At 40.0% G+C, this 13172-nt stretch overlaps 1 protein-coding gene and 1 pseudogene across 1 annotated transcript; both read left to right on the forward strand.

Moving 5' to 3' along the window:
• The first annotated feature begins 100 nt into the window (after nucleotides 1-100).
• On the forward strand, nucleotides 101-6597 carry LOC141822993 (kinesin-like protein KIN-12F; annotated as a pseudogene).
• Nucleotides 6598-12077: 5480 nt separating this feature from the next.
• LOC141825760 (uncharacterized) lies at nucleotides 12078-13172 on the forward strand. The gene has a single exon (XM_074713147.1). It carries the CDS (start codon nucleotides 12078-12080, stop codon nucleotides 13170-13172), a length of 1095 nt encoding a protein of 364 aa, XP_074569248.1.

Here is a 13172-nt window from a genome sequence, read left to right on the forward strand (position 1 = left end):
TTGAAAGCCTCTGTTGTAGATCGAGAATTTCGAAGCTGTTTTCGTATAATTTTCCCTTTCCCCTCTTTTGATTGTGTTTCCCGTGTGGTTTTTTTGTAGGATGATGAGGGATTTGGGGATTTTTCGCCGGTGTGCGAACTCTGAGAAAGCTTCTATCGCTGAAAACAGGGATGAAAATCTCCCTGCTGATTCGACGGCCTCGCAGTTGGAATCTGATCCTTTTCGACCTCCTCTGCAAACGATCCAGGAAATAGTGCAGAACCCTAAATCTGGGTTAGATCAAAGCGCGATTTTGAGGAGGAAACCGGATAGGAACCTGTCGGAGAACCAGACTAAGGGTTCGGATCCATCTCAAACGATCTTTCGTATTCCGGAGAAGATGGAAGTTGGGTACAGGTTGGGTTGTGTATCGAAGACTAACCCTACGACGAATGGTGACAACTGGAGCTACCGTGTTTCAAACACTTTGCTTTCGCCTCTCAGTCATGAAGGAGACTTAGGCATTGGAGATGTGAACGGATTGAGGACTCCTCGTCCAAATAGGACAGCCGGGAAAGCTTCATTGGTACGCTCAGACTTCAGTTCCACTAGGAGCACTCCGGGAAAGAGTGTTATGAAGCTGGCTAACTCAGGTATAAGCAATACCCGTCCTCCCATTAGTGTCGGGACACAAAGAATGAGCTTTGGCGTATCGTCCAAAGGGACTCCAGTATCATCTGCTCTTCCTAGTGTTGTGAATTCAGATGAAGTTCCTCACTTTGAACTCAAAGAGAATACATCATTCTGGATGGATAATAATGTTCAGGTATCGGTAACATAATATGTTCTAGTAACATATATTTTCTTTTTTCAAGTTTCATCAGCGTGCTTATGGAATGAAATGTAATATCAAACACAAACATGAAAGCTCAAAGGATAGGGCCAATTGGCATGTTAAAACTGTTTGTTAGTTGACCAAGCTTTATTACATCAAGAAATTGTCCATGAGAGTTTTAATCAAGACGTGCCAAAAAAAAAAAAGAAGATATCATCCTTAGGAGGTTCACAGCATTGTAAACCATTGTATTGGTTAGTATGGGTGCTACATAATGGAGACGCTTTTCAAACTTTTTTGAACCTGCATAGGTAATCATTCGTGTGCGTCCTCTCAATAGCATGGAAAAGAGCCTTCGAGGTTTCTACAGATGCTTGAAGCAAGAAAGTGCACAAAATATAACTTGGATTGGACAACCGGGGAGCCGTTTTACATTCGATCACGTTGCATGTGAAACAGTCAACCAGGTAAGTGGTTATGAATTAAGGAAGTCGGAGCATTCATATGGTTCCATCTGATTTTTTTTTTTTTTGAAAATATATGTAGGAGATGCTCTTTCGAGTGGCTGGTCTGCCAATGGTTGAGAACTGCATCTCTGGATATAATAGTTGTGTGTTCGCATATGGACAGGTACATTGTATTTTCGCAACTATCATATTTTTTTTAGTTTTCTGATCCTTTTGTGGTTTATACTCATTTTTATACCTTCTAATTCATGCATTGCTACTTTAGACAGGAAGTGGGAAGACATACACAATGCTTGGTGAGGCTGAAGAGCTAGAACTTGAGAATGGCCCGAACCTCGGAATGATACCAAGAATTTTTGAGTTTTTGTTTGCAAGAGTCAAAGTCGTGAGTTTTTATAAATGGTGCTAGTATTATTTTTTATTGTACCTTCAACTAAGATATAAGCATTCAGTCCTCTTGTCTTTTCATCGCAGGAGGAAGAAAGCAGGAAGGATGAAAAACTTAAGTATACCTGCAAATGTTCGTTCCTGGAGATATACAATGAGCAAATTATTGATCTACTTGGCCCTTCATCTACCTGTCTACATGTAAGTTCCTTTTACACTTCTGATGTCTGTTGTATTGGTTAATAAGGGAAACAATTGACAACAGAAGAATGATCATATAGCTAATATATTGCCCGTTGTTTCATTTTGCCTCATAACTTGTGAATAGTTGAGAGAAGATATTAGGAAGGGTATCTACGTTGAAAATCTTACCGAATATGTGGTTGAGAATGCCAACGATGTTCTTAAGCTTCTTATACAGGTAAAATTACATTCAATCTCCACCTTTCATCATCATAAATGTTATTTTGCCTTTTGTGTTTGTTAAACCTCAATTCTGAAACCGATTATCAGGGTGCTTCCAATAGGAAAATGGCATCTACAAACATGAACCATGAAAGCAGCCGCTCACATACTGTTTTTACTTGTATAATTGAGAGTAGATGGGAAAAAGATTTTATTGTAAACATTCGAAGTGCAAGACTAAATCTTGTTGATCTAGCTGGCTCAGAAAGGTTAATATGGTTTTCTATTAGATTGTTTTGTTATCTATACTTCTCCACTAATTTGCATCACTTAACAGGCAGAAAACTTCAGGTGCTGAAGGTGAACGCCTAAAAGAAGCTGCAAGTATCAATAAGTCATTGTCAACGCTTGGGTATTTAGTAGAACACTAAAAAATTCCTTCTTTATCACTAAATTATTTATCTTCTCTCATGTTACGTTTGCTTCACCCAACAGTGCCAAAGGTTGTTTATTAAACTTCTAATAATGACATTTTCAAATACATTTATAGTCATGTGATAATGGTTCTTGCCGATGTGGCTCAAGGGAAGCAAAGACATGTTCCTTATAGGGATTCAAGGCTCACATTTCTTCTCCAAGTAAGAAATACTAAAACAAGTTACCCTTTCGTGTTTATATCAAGCTCTTCTATTTCCAGTTTCATGTGTATCATCATCTCAGGATTCACTTGGTGGCAACTCCAAAACCATGATTATTGCAAATGTCAGCCCTTCAATATGGTACATAAAAAGTTATTCCCTCTCATTTTTTTTTTAAATTTGTGACATGGTAGACTAATGCACACTGTTTTACTTTCATGTCACATGCAGCTCTGCTAATGAGACCCTAAGTACCCTTAGATTTGCTCAGCGAGCAAGGCTCATTCAGAATAATGTAACAACTTGTGTTAAGAATTTTCAGATTTTCTTATTGTTTGATTTTAAACAGTTAATTTGTTAAAAAAACATTCTTTTTCCCTCCTCAATTGTAAGGCTGTTGTAAATGGAGATGCTTCAGAAGATGTTGGTGCATTACGCCGTCAAATACATCTACTAAAGGTGGACTCAAGCTCCTAAAACAATTTATGTTCATTTTTTTTCTGATTCTTATTCTTAGAAATACTTTCCCTCTAAAAGTAGTGCTCAACAAAATGCCTCTATGGAAACTTCATCCCAGGAGGAACTTGCAGTTCTTAAGCGTGAAAACGTGTCCAGATCTCTGTCATTTCGCACATCAATTTTTGAAGATTCGAAGAATGAACTTTTGGATATTTCTACTGTTGAAGCAAATGGTAAAGAGTTGCAGACTGGTCAAGATTTCAACAGTGCCACAATTTCAGTGAAGCAGGTACTGGAGGCTGCACTTTGATATCTGCCACATTTTCTGACTGCATGAGATTCTTTTAAAAAGGCTTATCTTTTCATTTATTGAAATATAAATGATAAAGTGCTTCTTGTCTCGGAGAATGAAATAATATGGGTTAAAAATGCTGATTCCTTCAAATGGTGTCTGTGTTTAAGAATTCATAAATAGAATGTTTAGCATATGTTTTGTATTCAATGAATTCAACGTAAGATATGAAATGAATGTAGCGAGTAATGGTGTTTTATGATTAAAAATGCAGTTGCAATCACTTGAAGCATTATTAGCTGGCTCACTACGAAGAGAAAATATAGCAGATACTAGAAGAAAGGAACTTGAAGCAGAAATTGAGCAGTTGAATTACCTAGTAAGTTTTTTTTTTTTTTACTTTTCCTATTGTCTAAACTTAGTGAGACTGTTGGTCATTAATTTGAAGGTTGAGAACTGAGTGCACATTCGTTAGTCAAGGAAATATTTGGAGCACCTACAGATTTACTAATTTTCTAGATTCAATGTAAAACCATAATGCTGAGATGTAAGCATGCCTAGAATTTTAAGGCTGTTTTTGCAATATCATTTCATGTTTGTGATATAAATTTGAAAATATCTTTTGTTGAAAGAATCACCTAGACATTGTCTTCCATTTGTATGAGACGTGATGAGGAGCATTACTTGTGTTTTTAACAGGTTCATCAAAAAGATGAAGATACTCAGAGCATTAAACAAATCCTTCAACTGCAGCAGGACAAGATTTGCCAAATGGAAAGCCTTCTGGAAGGTCAGGTGGGAATTGACTCATGCTTGCTGGATGAAAAACGAGCCCTTTCTGAAGAGGTACAGTTGTTTCATGCAAGAGTTGAGGGGAATCCTGAATTGGCAAACTTTGCATTGGAAAACAAAAGGCTATTGGATCAATTGAGAAGGTAATTCATGTATAGCTAGTCGTTTGCCTTCTGTTTACTGATTTGGTCTCTTTTTTTTCCATTTCTTGACATTATTTTACAGGTTTCAGGATTTCTATGAAGCTGGGGAGAGAGAGCATTTAATAGCCGAAGTGTCTGAATTGCGCAACAAGGTCTCTACTAATAGCTATCATTACAATTGGTTATGTCACATGGAAGTTCTTGAAATTAAACAGTCGGTTTTGTTGTTGCAGCTTATGCAAGTGTTTGATGGAAAGCTCGATCAGCACCTAAAGTCAGACATGGAAAACCAGGTAAGTTTCATGTGCAAAACACCATTGTTTTTCTACGTGTCCTTTCTCCAGAACTAAAAATTCATGTTCTTGACCAGTGAATTGTCTAACATGGCATATATATAATGGTCTCGATATTGCTCCAGGCAAAACCATCCCAGCTATCACATGCAGATACACAGGTCTATGGACAAATAGCAGTTCAGCGGGAAGAAATCCTGAATTTACACTTGGAGATAGATATACTTAAAACGATCCTTGCAGAGGAGAAGTCTATTCGCAGAGAAGTAGAGGAGGGAGCTAATCATGCAGATAATGAGCTTAAATCTGCAAATGCAACTGTGTCATTTTTGAGAAAAGAGCATCAAGATATAAAAGATGAGCTGAAAGATGCGAGATCCATCATTGAAGTGCTTGAATCAGAACGTTTATTATTAATAAAAGAGATGGAAGGAGTTAGAGCAAAGTGCAATCAACAAGTGGTGCTTTTAAAGGAAAAGGAGAAGGAAATATCTATATTGAGAAACCAATGTAATTTTCATTCCAACGAGGAGATGAAAAACACAGCTTTTGGACATTATAACGATGAGAACTCTCCTATACAAAAATTGAGAAAAATTCATGCTTCCTTAGAAAAGGCTAGAGATCTGAACAGGAAGTGCAAAGATGATTTGGCATCTCAGAGATCTCTTGAACTAGAGGAAGTTCTTGGGCAGCTCGAGATTCAGACTACTGAGGTAATTGTATCCTTGCAAGAGGAACTTTTTTCACTTCACAAGCAGGTGGCCGACAATGAAAAATATGAGTCATTCATGAAGCAAAGCCTCATTGATTTGGAAAATGAAATGAAAGCTCTCCAAACAAGGCTTTCCTTGGTGACTCAGGAGAAAGAAGATCTTGGACGACTAGTTGACAACAAAGATGAGAAAATAAGGTCCTTAACTGAAGATTGGGAAAGATTAGCATATGAGATTGCTGACATCCTTTATGATGGAACTACATTTCTTGAAGAAGCTACTGAGCAGCTTGATTCTATCACTGAATCAATTCCACAAAGGAGTTGGGTAGGTGAGCAGGTTGAGAGGATGATTAGGGGCATATCAGAAAGAGATTTGATTATTGAGGAGCTACATAAGTGCTTGGAGGAGGCACAGAGTTTTAGGTATGATATGGAATGGAAGTTGAGATCTTTAAGGGGAGCAACACTTGCGATATCTGAAGCACAGCAACAGGAAAGTTGTGATAAAGAACGAGAAATTTATCGGTTGACCTCCGAGATAGCAGACAAGGTGTCTATTATAAACAAATTAGAGAAGAAAATTAAAGTCAATGAAGAACAAATAAAGAAAGCCGAGTTGTGTGCCACTGTTGCATTGATCACAGTGAACAAGTTTTCAGAGACAAATGAAGCTTATCTTACAGAAATTGGACATTTAAAGTTCCTTCAGATGAGTGCAAAGGAGTGATATTGGAAAAGGATGCCCTCCTACATCACCAAACTTCTTTACATGATTCAGAGAAGGAAAGCCAAGATATTAACTCACACTTGACGCAGTCTCAGGAGCACATCACTCTACAATAAAAGCTTTCTCATGACCTGGAAAGAGCATGAGATATTGAACAAAAGAATTGTAAAGAGGAAACTGGACATTGTAAGTTTTATACAAGGCAAGAACTTATTTCTGTAGCTGATAGATGGCATACACTATCTTTCAGGGATAAGTTGTTGATGCACTACAGGTATGTAGACTCTGAAAGATTTGTTTATCAAACTGCAAGTGTTCATCTAGATTAGGAACGAAAGAGGACAGGACACAATTAGTCCTAAATCCTTGGAACTTGTTTTATGTACTTTTTGAAATTATCTTATGGGTTTTTCCATTTCTTTTAATTTTTTGTTTCAATGTAAATTCAGGTTCCTGAACTGAGATCAACAATAAGTGTACAAGTCCTCAGCTCTAGATAAGCACTATTGTTTCAACAAAGGATCATATCATGAGCAGAATGAAAAGTGAAGTTTGAAGAGATGAAACTACTCTATGAGCATTCTAAATTCTGAGTTCGAGTCAAAGACAAATGATAACTACCAGTCTTGAAGAACAAGTATGATTTTAACTACGAGTTAAAATTAGTTGGCAACATGATCTCCAAACTGTTGTTTAGATTGCCTAACAGCTACCCTTTTTTATACATGGTTGAAAGTAGTCTGCAGAATAAGTCCATAGTTAGCATTAGCTCATGTAGCTGGTATATATGGATACCTTTTAGCAAAACCATAAGGCAACTAATAGCTCTAGCTGTGATGGTCGTAATATTAACATGATGCCTAATTTTTGCCCCATTGCATCAAGTTTATTGGCTTTGCCAATAATTAGACAAATTGGCATTTGATTCACTTGAGGGACTATTTTTTTTGTCATATAAAAAATACTTGTGCTCTTACTTTTATGCGATTTTGTTTTTCAGTTAAGAAAATTTAGGATTTATAATTAAGTTTTCTTTAATCATGGATTTAAGCGCATACAAGTAATCCACAAAACCAAACAAACACAGTAGATTCCATCAAACTAATCCACAGAAAATTGGAATAATCTCATGCAGTAATCTAATTTTGACATCGAATCTTTGCGCCCAAACTTTGGTCATGCATGGAGCCCTCCCCCTGTCGGACACAAGAATTTTTTTTCCTCACCTGCCATGACCGAATCTTTCCTCTCCAATGGCGGCTCCCCAACATGCTCACCATTGCCAATGCTGCCAATGTACTACCTACCTACCTACTCATATCCAAATTCCCATGATGTATCTACTAGTTCTATAGCACTGCATTATGAAGATAATTGGGACTTTACGAAGTTTTAAGGGTAGGCAAAAGTGGTCCTTCTGGTTAGGAAATCCATGTGGCAGCGTGCACTCCACATTGGCTTCTCTTTAAGCCTTTTGTAGTAGACGATCAGGCTTACAGACGACTGAAATCTATGTGGGCGGCATGGCCTCCATAGTGGCTCCTCTTTAAGCCTTTTGTAGTCGACGATCAGGCGTACCGCGGAGACCGAGGACCATTCCACCAGCACGAAAATCCACGAAGACCATGAACACCAAACAGAGCCTACCCAATATATATTTATATTCATATGTCAAAATGGATTATTACCACATCGACAATTTCCATGTCTGTTGTGTTTCATTGCATTGCATGGGATGGAGATGGAGATGGAGATGGATTCGTGAAGCCCTAGGAAAGGCGAAGCTGCCTGCTGCTGGGGGAGCAGCCGTATCCATCATGATCAGTGAAGGTACTGCGACGAGAGATCGTGAGAATTGAATGGATGATGGATCCATGAATGGGATGGGTATGTTCTCCATGTCATGTCAAGTCATGCACTGGGGGTCATATCATCATTATGCCATATGATGCGCGCACTGACATACATGCATCACCCACCTTCCCCTGCCTGCTCCTGCGCCAGCGTCACTGACTAGCTGTCGCATGCATTACATGTACCATTGGCACCCCATCGATGGGTTCTCGTCCCAGCTTCCATTGCAGAGCCATGATCCAGAAAAGAGAGCTGAAGGGAATCTATCCTTCTGTCTCCCCCCTCCTTTACTTTTCTGTCTTTCTTTCCTCTTACCAGTAAGCATGCATCACACCAACACTGTTGCTAATTGAAAGATTTGGGGGAGCGGAGGGGAAGGGGGCTCTTCAAGTCTGATTTGGAGCTAGGGAGCCCGGATTCCGAGGGCACCATCACTTCTTCGATCTCCTCTTGTCGGTTATCTCTTTTTGACGGCGACCGCGGTGGGCTTGTGCGCGCCACCGAGTGAACCGCCCGTTTAGGTGAAACTGTTCCGTACGATTCGGCCCGGACGTAGCCACGGGCAGAGGTTGCGCTAGCTAGCTATACGGTTACGGTGGCGGAGGTGGAGGCGGTGAGCCGTCGCTTTCGCCGTGGCCTCGGCCCCCCAGCCCTGCTCCCTGACTGCACGCGCACTGACCGCCATGCCTCGGAACGCCCACCGAATCTAACACTCGTAGCACCGCTACCCAGTTCTCTGTTTGCGCCATCTGCCATCGCTACCTCCTCGTCTTTTGTTTATGTACGCTACTTTCCTCCACATACGACCGAATACGGACTACGTAGCAGCCATTTCCTATTGATCCTTCTCAGTGGCCCCAGGCATCACCCGATGATGGAGCGTACGTGTCAGGATTGCAGATGGGACTCTCTGACTAAGGGACGACAAGGGAGGAATGGATGCAGATTAATTGAACAGAGTGGTCATGTGTCAGTCGAGGGATCGATACGGATGGATTCTTGGGTTCTCCTGAAGGATTCCCACTAGTCCCGGTGACATGAGGAACAGTATCGTCTCTGTCTCTGAGCTTCCAAAGGTTCCAAAAGGAGAAGACAAGGATGAAGACCAGCTGCTTGTCTTCTTCTCCCAGCCATTTGGCGACCAATTTCGAACCGCTCGAAACACACTGAAGGATTGGAGATACATGGACTTCATTCTGTCAGTTTATGCTATGAATTCGCAGGAACACTATGGCCAATGATGGAGCTAGCTACTCTGGCCTTCCCCAGTGCATGTCTTCTTGCTGGATGAAACTTTGGACCACGTTACGTACTAATTCATTTGCATGAGTGTTGCATATTGATAATACTTGTGCACCATGATAGATCATGTCCGCTAACGTTGATATGGAATTAAATTATAATTCCAAGCATTCTTTGTCACAACTTTGATGGGATAATTGTGTTCACTTTGTTGTTGATATTAGCATGAATCTTATATAGAGAGATAATATAGAAATATATAATTAACTGTGAGATAAATTGATAATGTTATATTATAATGAATCAAGGAATAATATAAAGTGAATGGAAAATGGGAAACAATCCTTAGATATATAAATCACATTATTAAAGATTTATTGAAAGATTGATGTGCTTAGTCACATAATTAAACTAGATCTAGCCTATGCCTTTAGTATATATAGTTATTCAGTATTTCTGTTCATGCATAATCACGTTGAACAATATATGAATTCTAAGGTATCTAAAACATAAGCAAGCAAAATATCAATGTATATATATACTATGTTGATTAGGTTGGAGCAGTTTAATTTGGTGATTGGTGATCAACTTCATAATACCTTACCTTTGTAGGTGATAATTTAGTTATATGGAGAAGCAAGAAATAGAATGTTGTTGTATGATCTAGTGCAAAATTTGAGTACGGATGGATGATCGTAGGAATTTATGAAGCATTGTGGTTGAAATTTCTCAAACAAGACTTAGATCATATATATACTATATATATATATATATATATATATATATATATATATATATATATATATATACTCGTTTGTGAAATCAATTTAGTTTTCATGTTCTGTAATAACAAAATAGCATCCAATATAACTCATAATCTAATTCAACATGATCGTACAAAACATGTCAAGATTTATCAGTTTTTATTAATTAAAAATAGATTAAAAAAGAGTATAAAATTATAAAAGGTTAAGTGAGAAGATAGAATATTTAATTAAGTACTCTTAAAGTTCTTAGAAAAGTTGGACACATGTACATGTGCATATATAGAGGGTGGGTATATAGAAAAACATAATAACATGTATAGAGGTTTTTATTTGAAATTTTTTATTATATTACGCAAGAAAAAAGTTTTGCTAATTTTTTTAAGAAGTTAATACAAGAATTAAAAAAATTCAGTTGCCAAATATTTTTGGATGAATAAAGTTATTGGATTGCTCACCTTTTATCTATAATGATCAGCATAGAATTTAAGGTAAGAGAATCATTGCAAGGTGTTTATTAACGCCAAGATCAAACGACTGAAAATTCTCTCAAAGTCATCATTAGTTAATAATAGAGGAACAATAATTAAGAGAAAGAGATAAACTACAACGATTAAGAGTCTGTAAGATACGAACCATATGTGGCGAAGCAGATCTTGAATTAATAAATTATATAAATACATAAATGGTATTAATCATGTAAGATTTGTATTACTCTGAAATTGTGAGGAAACGATGGAAATTGGTGGTAGGGGAAAAAAATGAATTGAGAAGTATTTGATGCAGGAGATCGACATAGTGGGATTAACCCTTATTAATTAAGTCTAATTTCCTGCATGGGAAACGTCCATGCAATTATCCAGACAAAGGGCAGACGCAAAGGAGACATTCCCATTTGCACGCTGCCCCAAGCAACTTAGCCTCCCTTCGTAATCATCATCTTTGGACGCCACAAATCTTGATTAATAAATTAATTAGATCGCAGACGACAGTGAAGACCAGACCAGACCAGACCAGACAAGCTCTTGTTCCAACGTCCTTTAATGCCGTTTCCTTCCAAGATATATCTTGAACAGATTCACTCGGACCGAATTGGACTTCAGTCATGCACCTTCTCATGCTCTGACAATTCTCTTTCGATGACAACGTTCCTGCTTAACTTAAACGGATCGGCTTTGCAGTAATCTTCGATCAGATTAAAATATTAGTTAAACGAACTGTTGGAGGACCTCCTTGTGCACTTGTGCTGCCATGGCGAGTGTCGAACCCGATGAAGGAAGATCATTGCGTTCCAATTTGTATCTACTATCGAGGAACATGACAAGATGCCCTGCCCACTGTCCCCGACCATTGTATTTATATATTTGTTTTAAATCTCATCCAAATCTAACAACCATTCTCTGTGTATCTAGTAGCTAGGGTTCTTAGCCTAGGCACTATGGGGCCCTATCCGACGTGCCCAGTTATATCTGTTGACTGAAATTTCATTTAATTTAACCATTTCTAGTACTGTTTTGTGTTTATATCATCATGATAGAGTTTGTACTACATATGGAAAGAATATTTATTATACACAGTAAGAATCTTAAAATTGGATCTTTCAAGGACGTAACCAGAATCGTGTCAGTGGGAATTAATGGAATTATATTACGTTTTTTTTTTTACTTATTTGTACTGCGACAGACGAAAATTCATTAAAAAAAATTTAAATCTTGTGATGGTGCTTATAATTATACAGTCCTCATGAGTCTCTCTGCGCGCCCCCGCAGAATAATACTAGCGACGTTGCAGTTCCCCAAAACCTCTCTCTCTCTCGTTCTGGGTTCGGTTTGCTTGATGAGAGACAACAAGTGCATCCATGGCAGTTTCCCTCTTTCACTCTCCATCGTCCTATATAATCCACCATCCACTTCACGTTATTCTCTTCATTATCCATCGCTCTGATCCAAGCACCATCTCGGCTCCTCCTCCCGTTTCATCCCCACTCACTCAAAGCTACTGCATTTCTTGATTTCCTTTTTGCTGTTGTTTCTTTTCTTTGCGTACTCCAATTGCATATCGATCATTCTCTCGTTCGGCAAAATGATTCAAGGATTGTTAGGCGGAGTTGTGGAGGAGAGGAAGACGATCTCCCACCTCATCGACCACTCCCCTACCTCCTCCACTATCTCCTCTCCTTCTTCTTCACTCACGTCGGCGGCAGCCGCCGGAGACCAGCAACAGCAGCAGCAGAATCTTCGGTGCCCGAGGTGCGACTCCACCAACACCAAGTTCTGCTACTACAACAACTATAACCTCACCCAGCCGCGCCACTTCTGCAAGACCTGCCGGCGTTACTGGACCAAGGGCGGCGCCCTCCGCAACGTACCCATTGGCGGAGGCTGCCGCAAGACCAAGGCCGTCCCCGCCATCGCCGCCGCCGTCTGCGGCGCTAAGCCTGCGCCTCCCAACAAGGCCAAGTCGCCGGTCAATGGATCCGACCTCATTCTAAGGTCCGGATTGGGCGGCGGCGGGATGGACAGCGACTTCTCCGCCAGCAGCCCGTTGCTGTGGGCTTCGCCACACACTTCCCATCTGATGAGCCTGTTAAGGTCCGGCGCCGGAGTGCAGAGCTCCGCCACGCACTGCGGCCTCAACCTTAGCTCGCCGGCGGTGAGAGTCAAGGAGGACCGGTCCTTGCTCTGTTCAAGCAATGCGGCCGATCTAAATGCGCACGCCCTGAGCTTGGATCCCCTGAGCCAGCTCGGTTTGAGCGCCTCTCTGTTGAAGAACCACCTCAACAACAGCAGCAACTATTCCTACCAGCAACAGCTGCCGCAGTCACGGCAACTGACGCAGCAAAATGGCAACAACCTGCAGACTGTATGCGAAATGCCGAGCTCAGAAATCCAAGACCTGTACCAAAAGTTCAAATCTTCGTCCAATTACTACAACGAGCCATTGCAGACCGTGATCGGCAACGCCAATGGCGGGTTTTATCATTCGTCTCGTAACGGTTCCTCTGCTTCGAGTTCTATGCTGTCGAATTCCGGCATTGCTACTGCTTCTTCAGCGACAACGACGATCACGGACCCAATCCCACACCTGTCTACTGCAGCGGAGTTCGGTTACTGGAATAATAGCCCTTCTCTGGCGGCATGGTCTGATCTCCCCACTCCAAATGGTGCGTTCCATTAA

This window comes from Curcuma longa, chromosome 3 (assembly GCF_044706935.1).
Source record: "Curcuma longa cultivar G26 ecotype Majalengka, Jawa Barat chromosome 3, ITB_CL_G26_1.1, whole genome shotgun sequence".
Classification (NCBI taxonomy): domain Eukaryota; kingdom Viridiplantae; phylum Streptophyta; class Magnoliopsida; order Zingiberales; family Zingiberaceae; genus Curcuma; species Curcuma longa.

Coding starts and splice junctions, on each gene's coding strand:
- LOC141825760 (XM_074713147.1), top strand. CDS start 12,078: ATGATTCAAGGATTGTTAGGCGGAGTTGTGGAGGAGAGGAAGACGATC.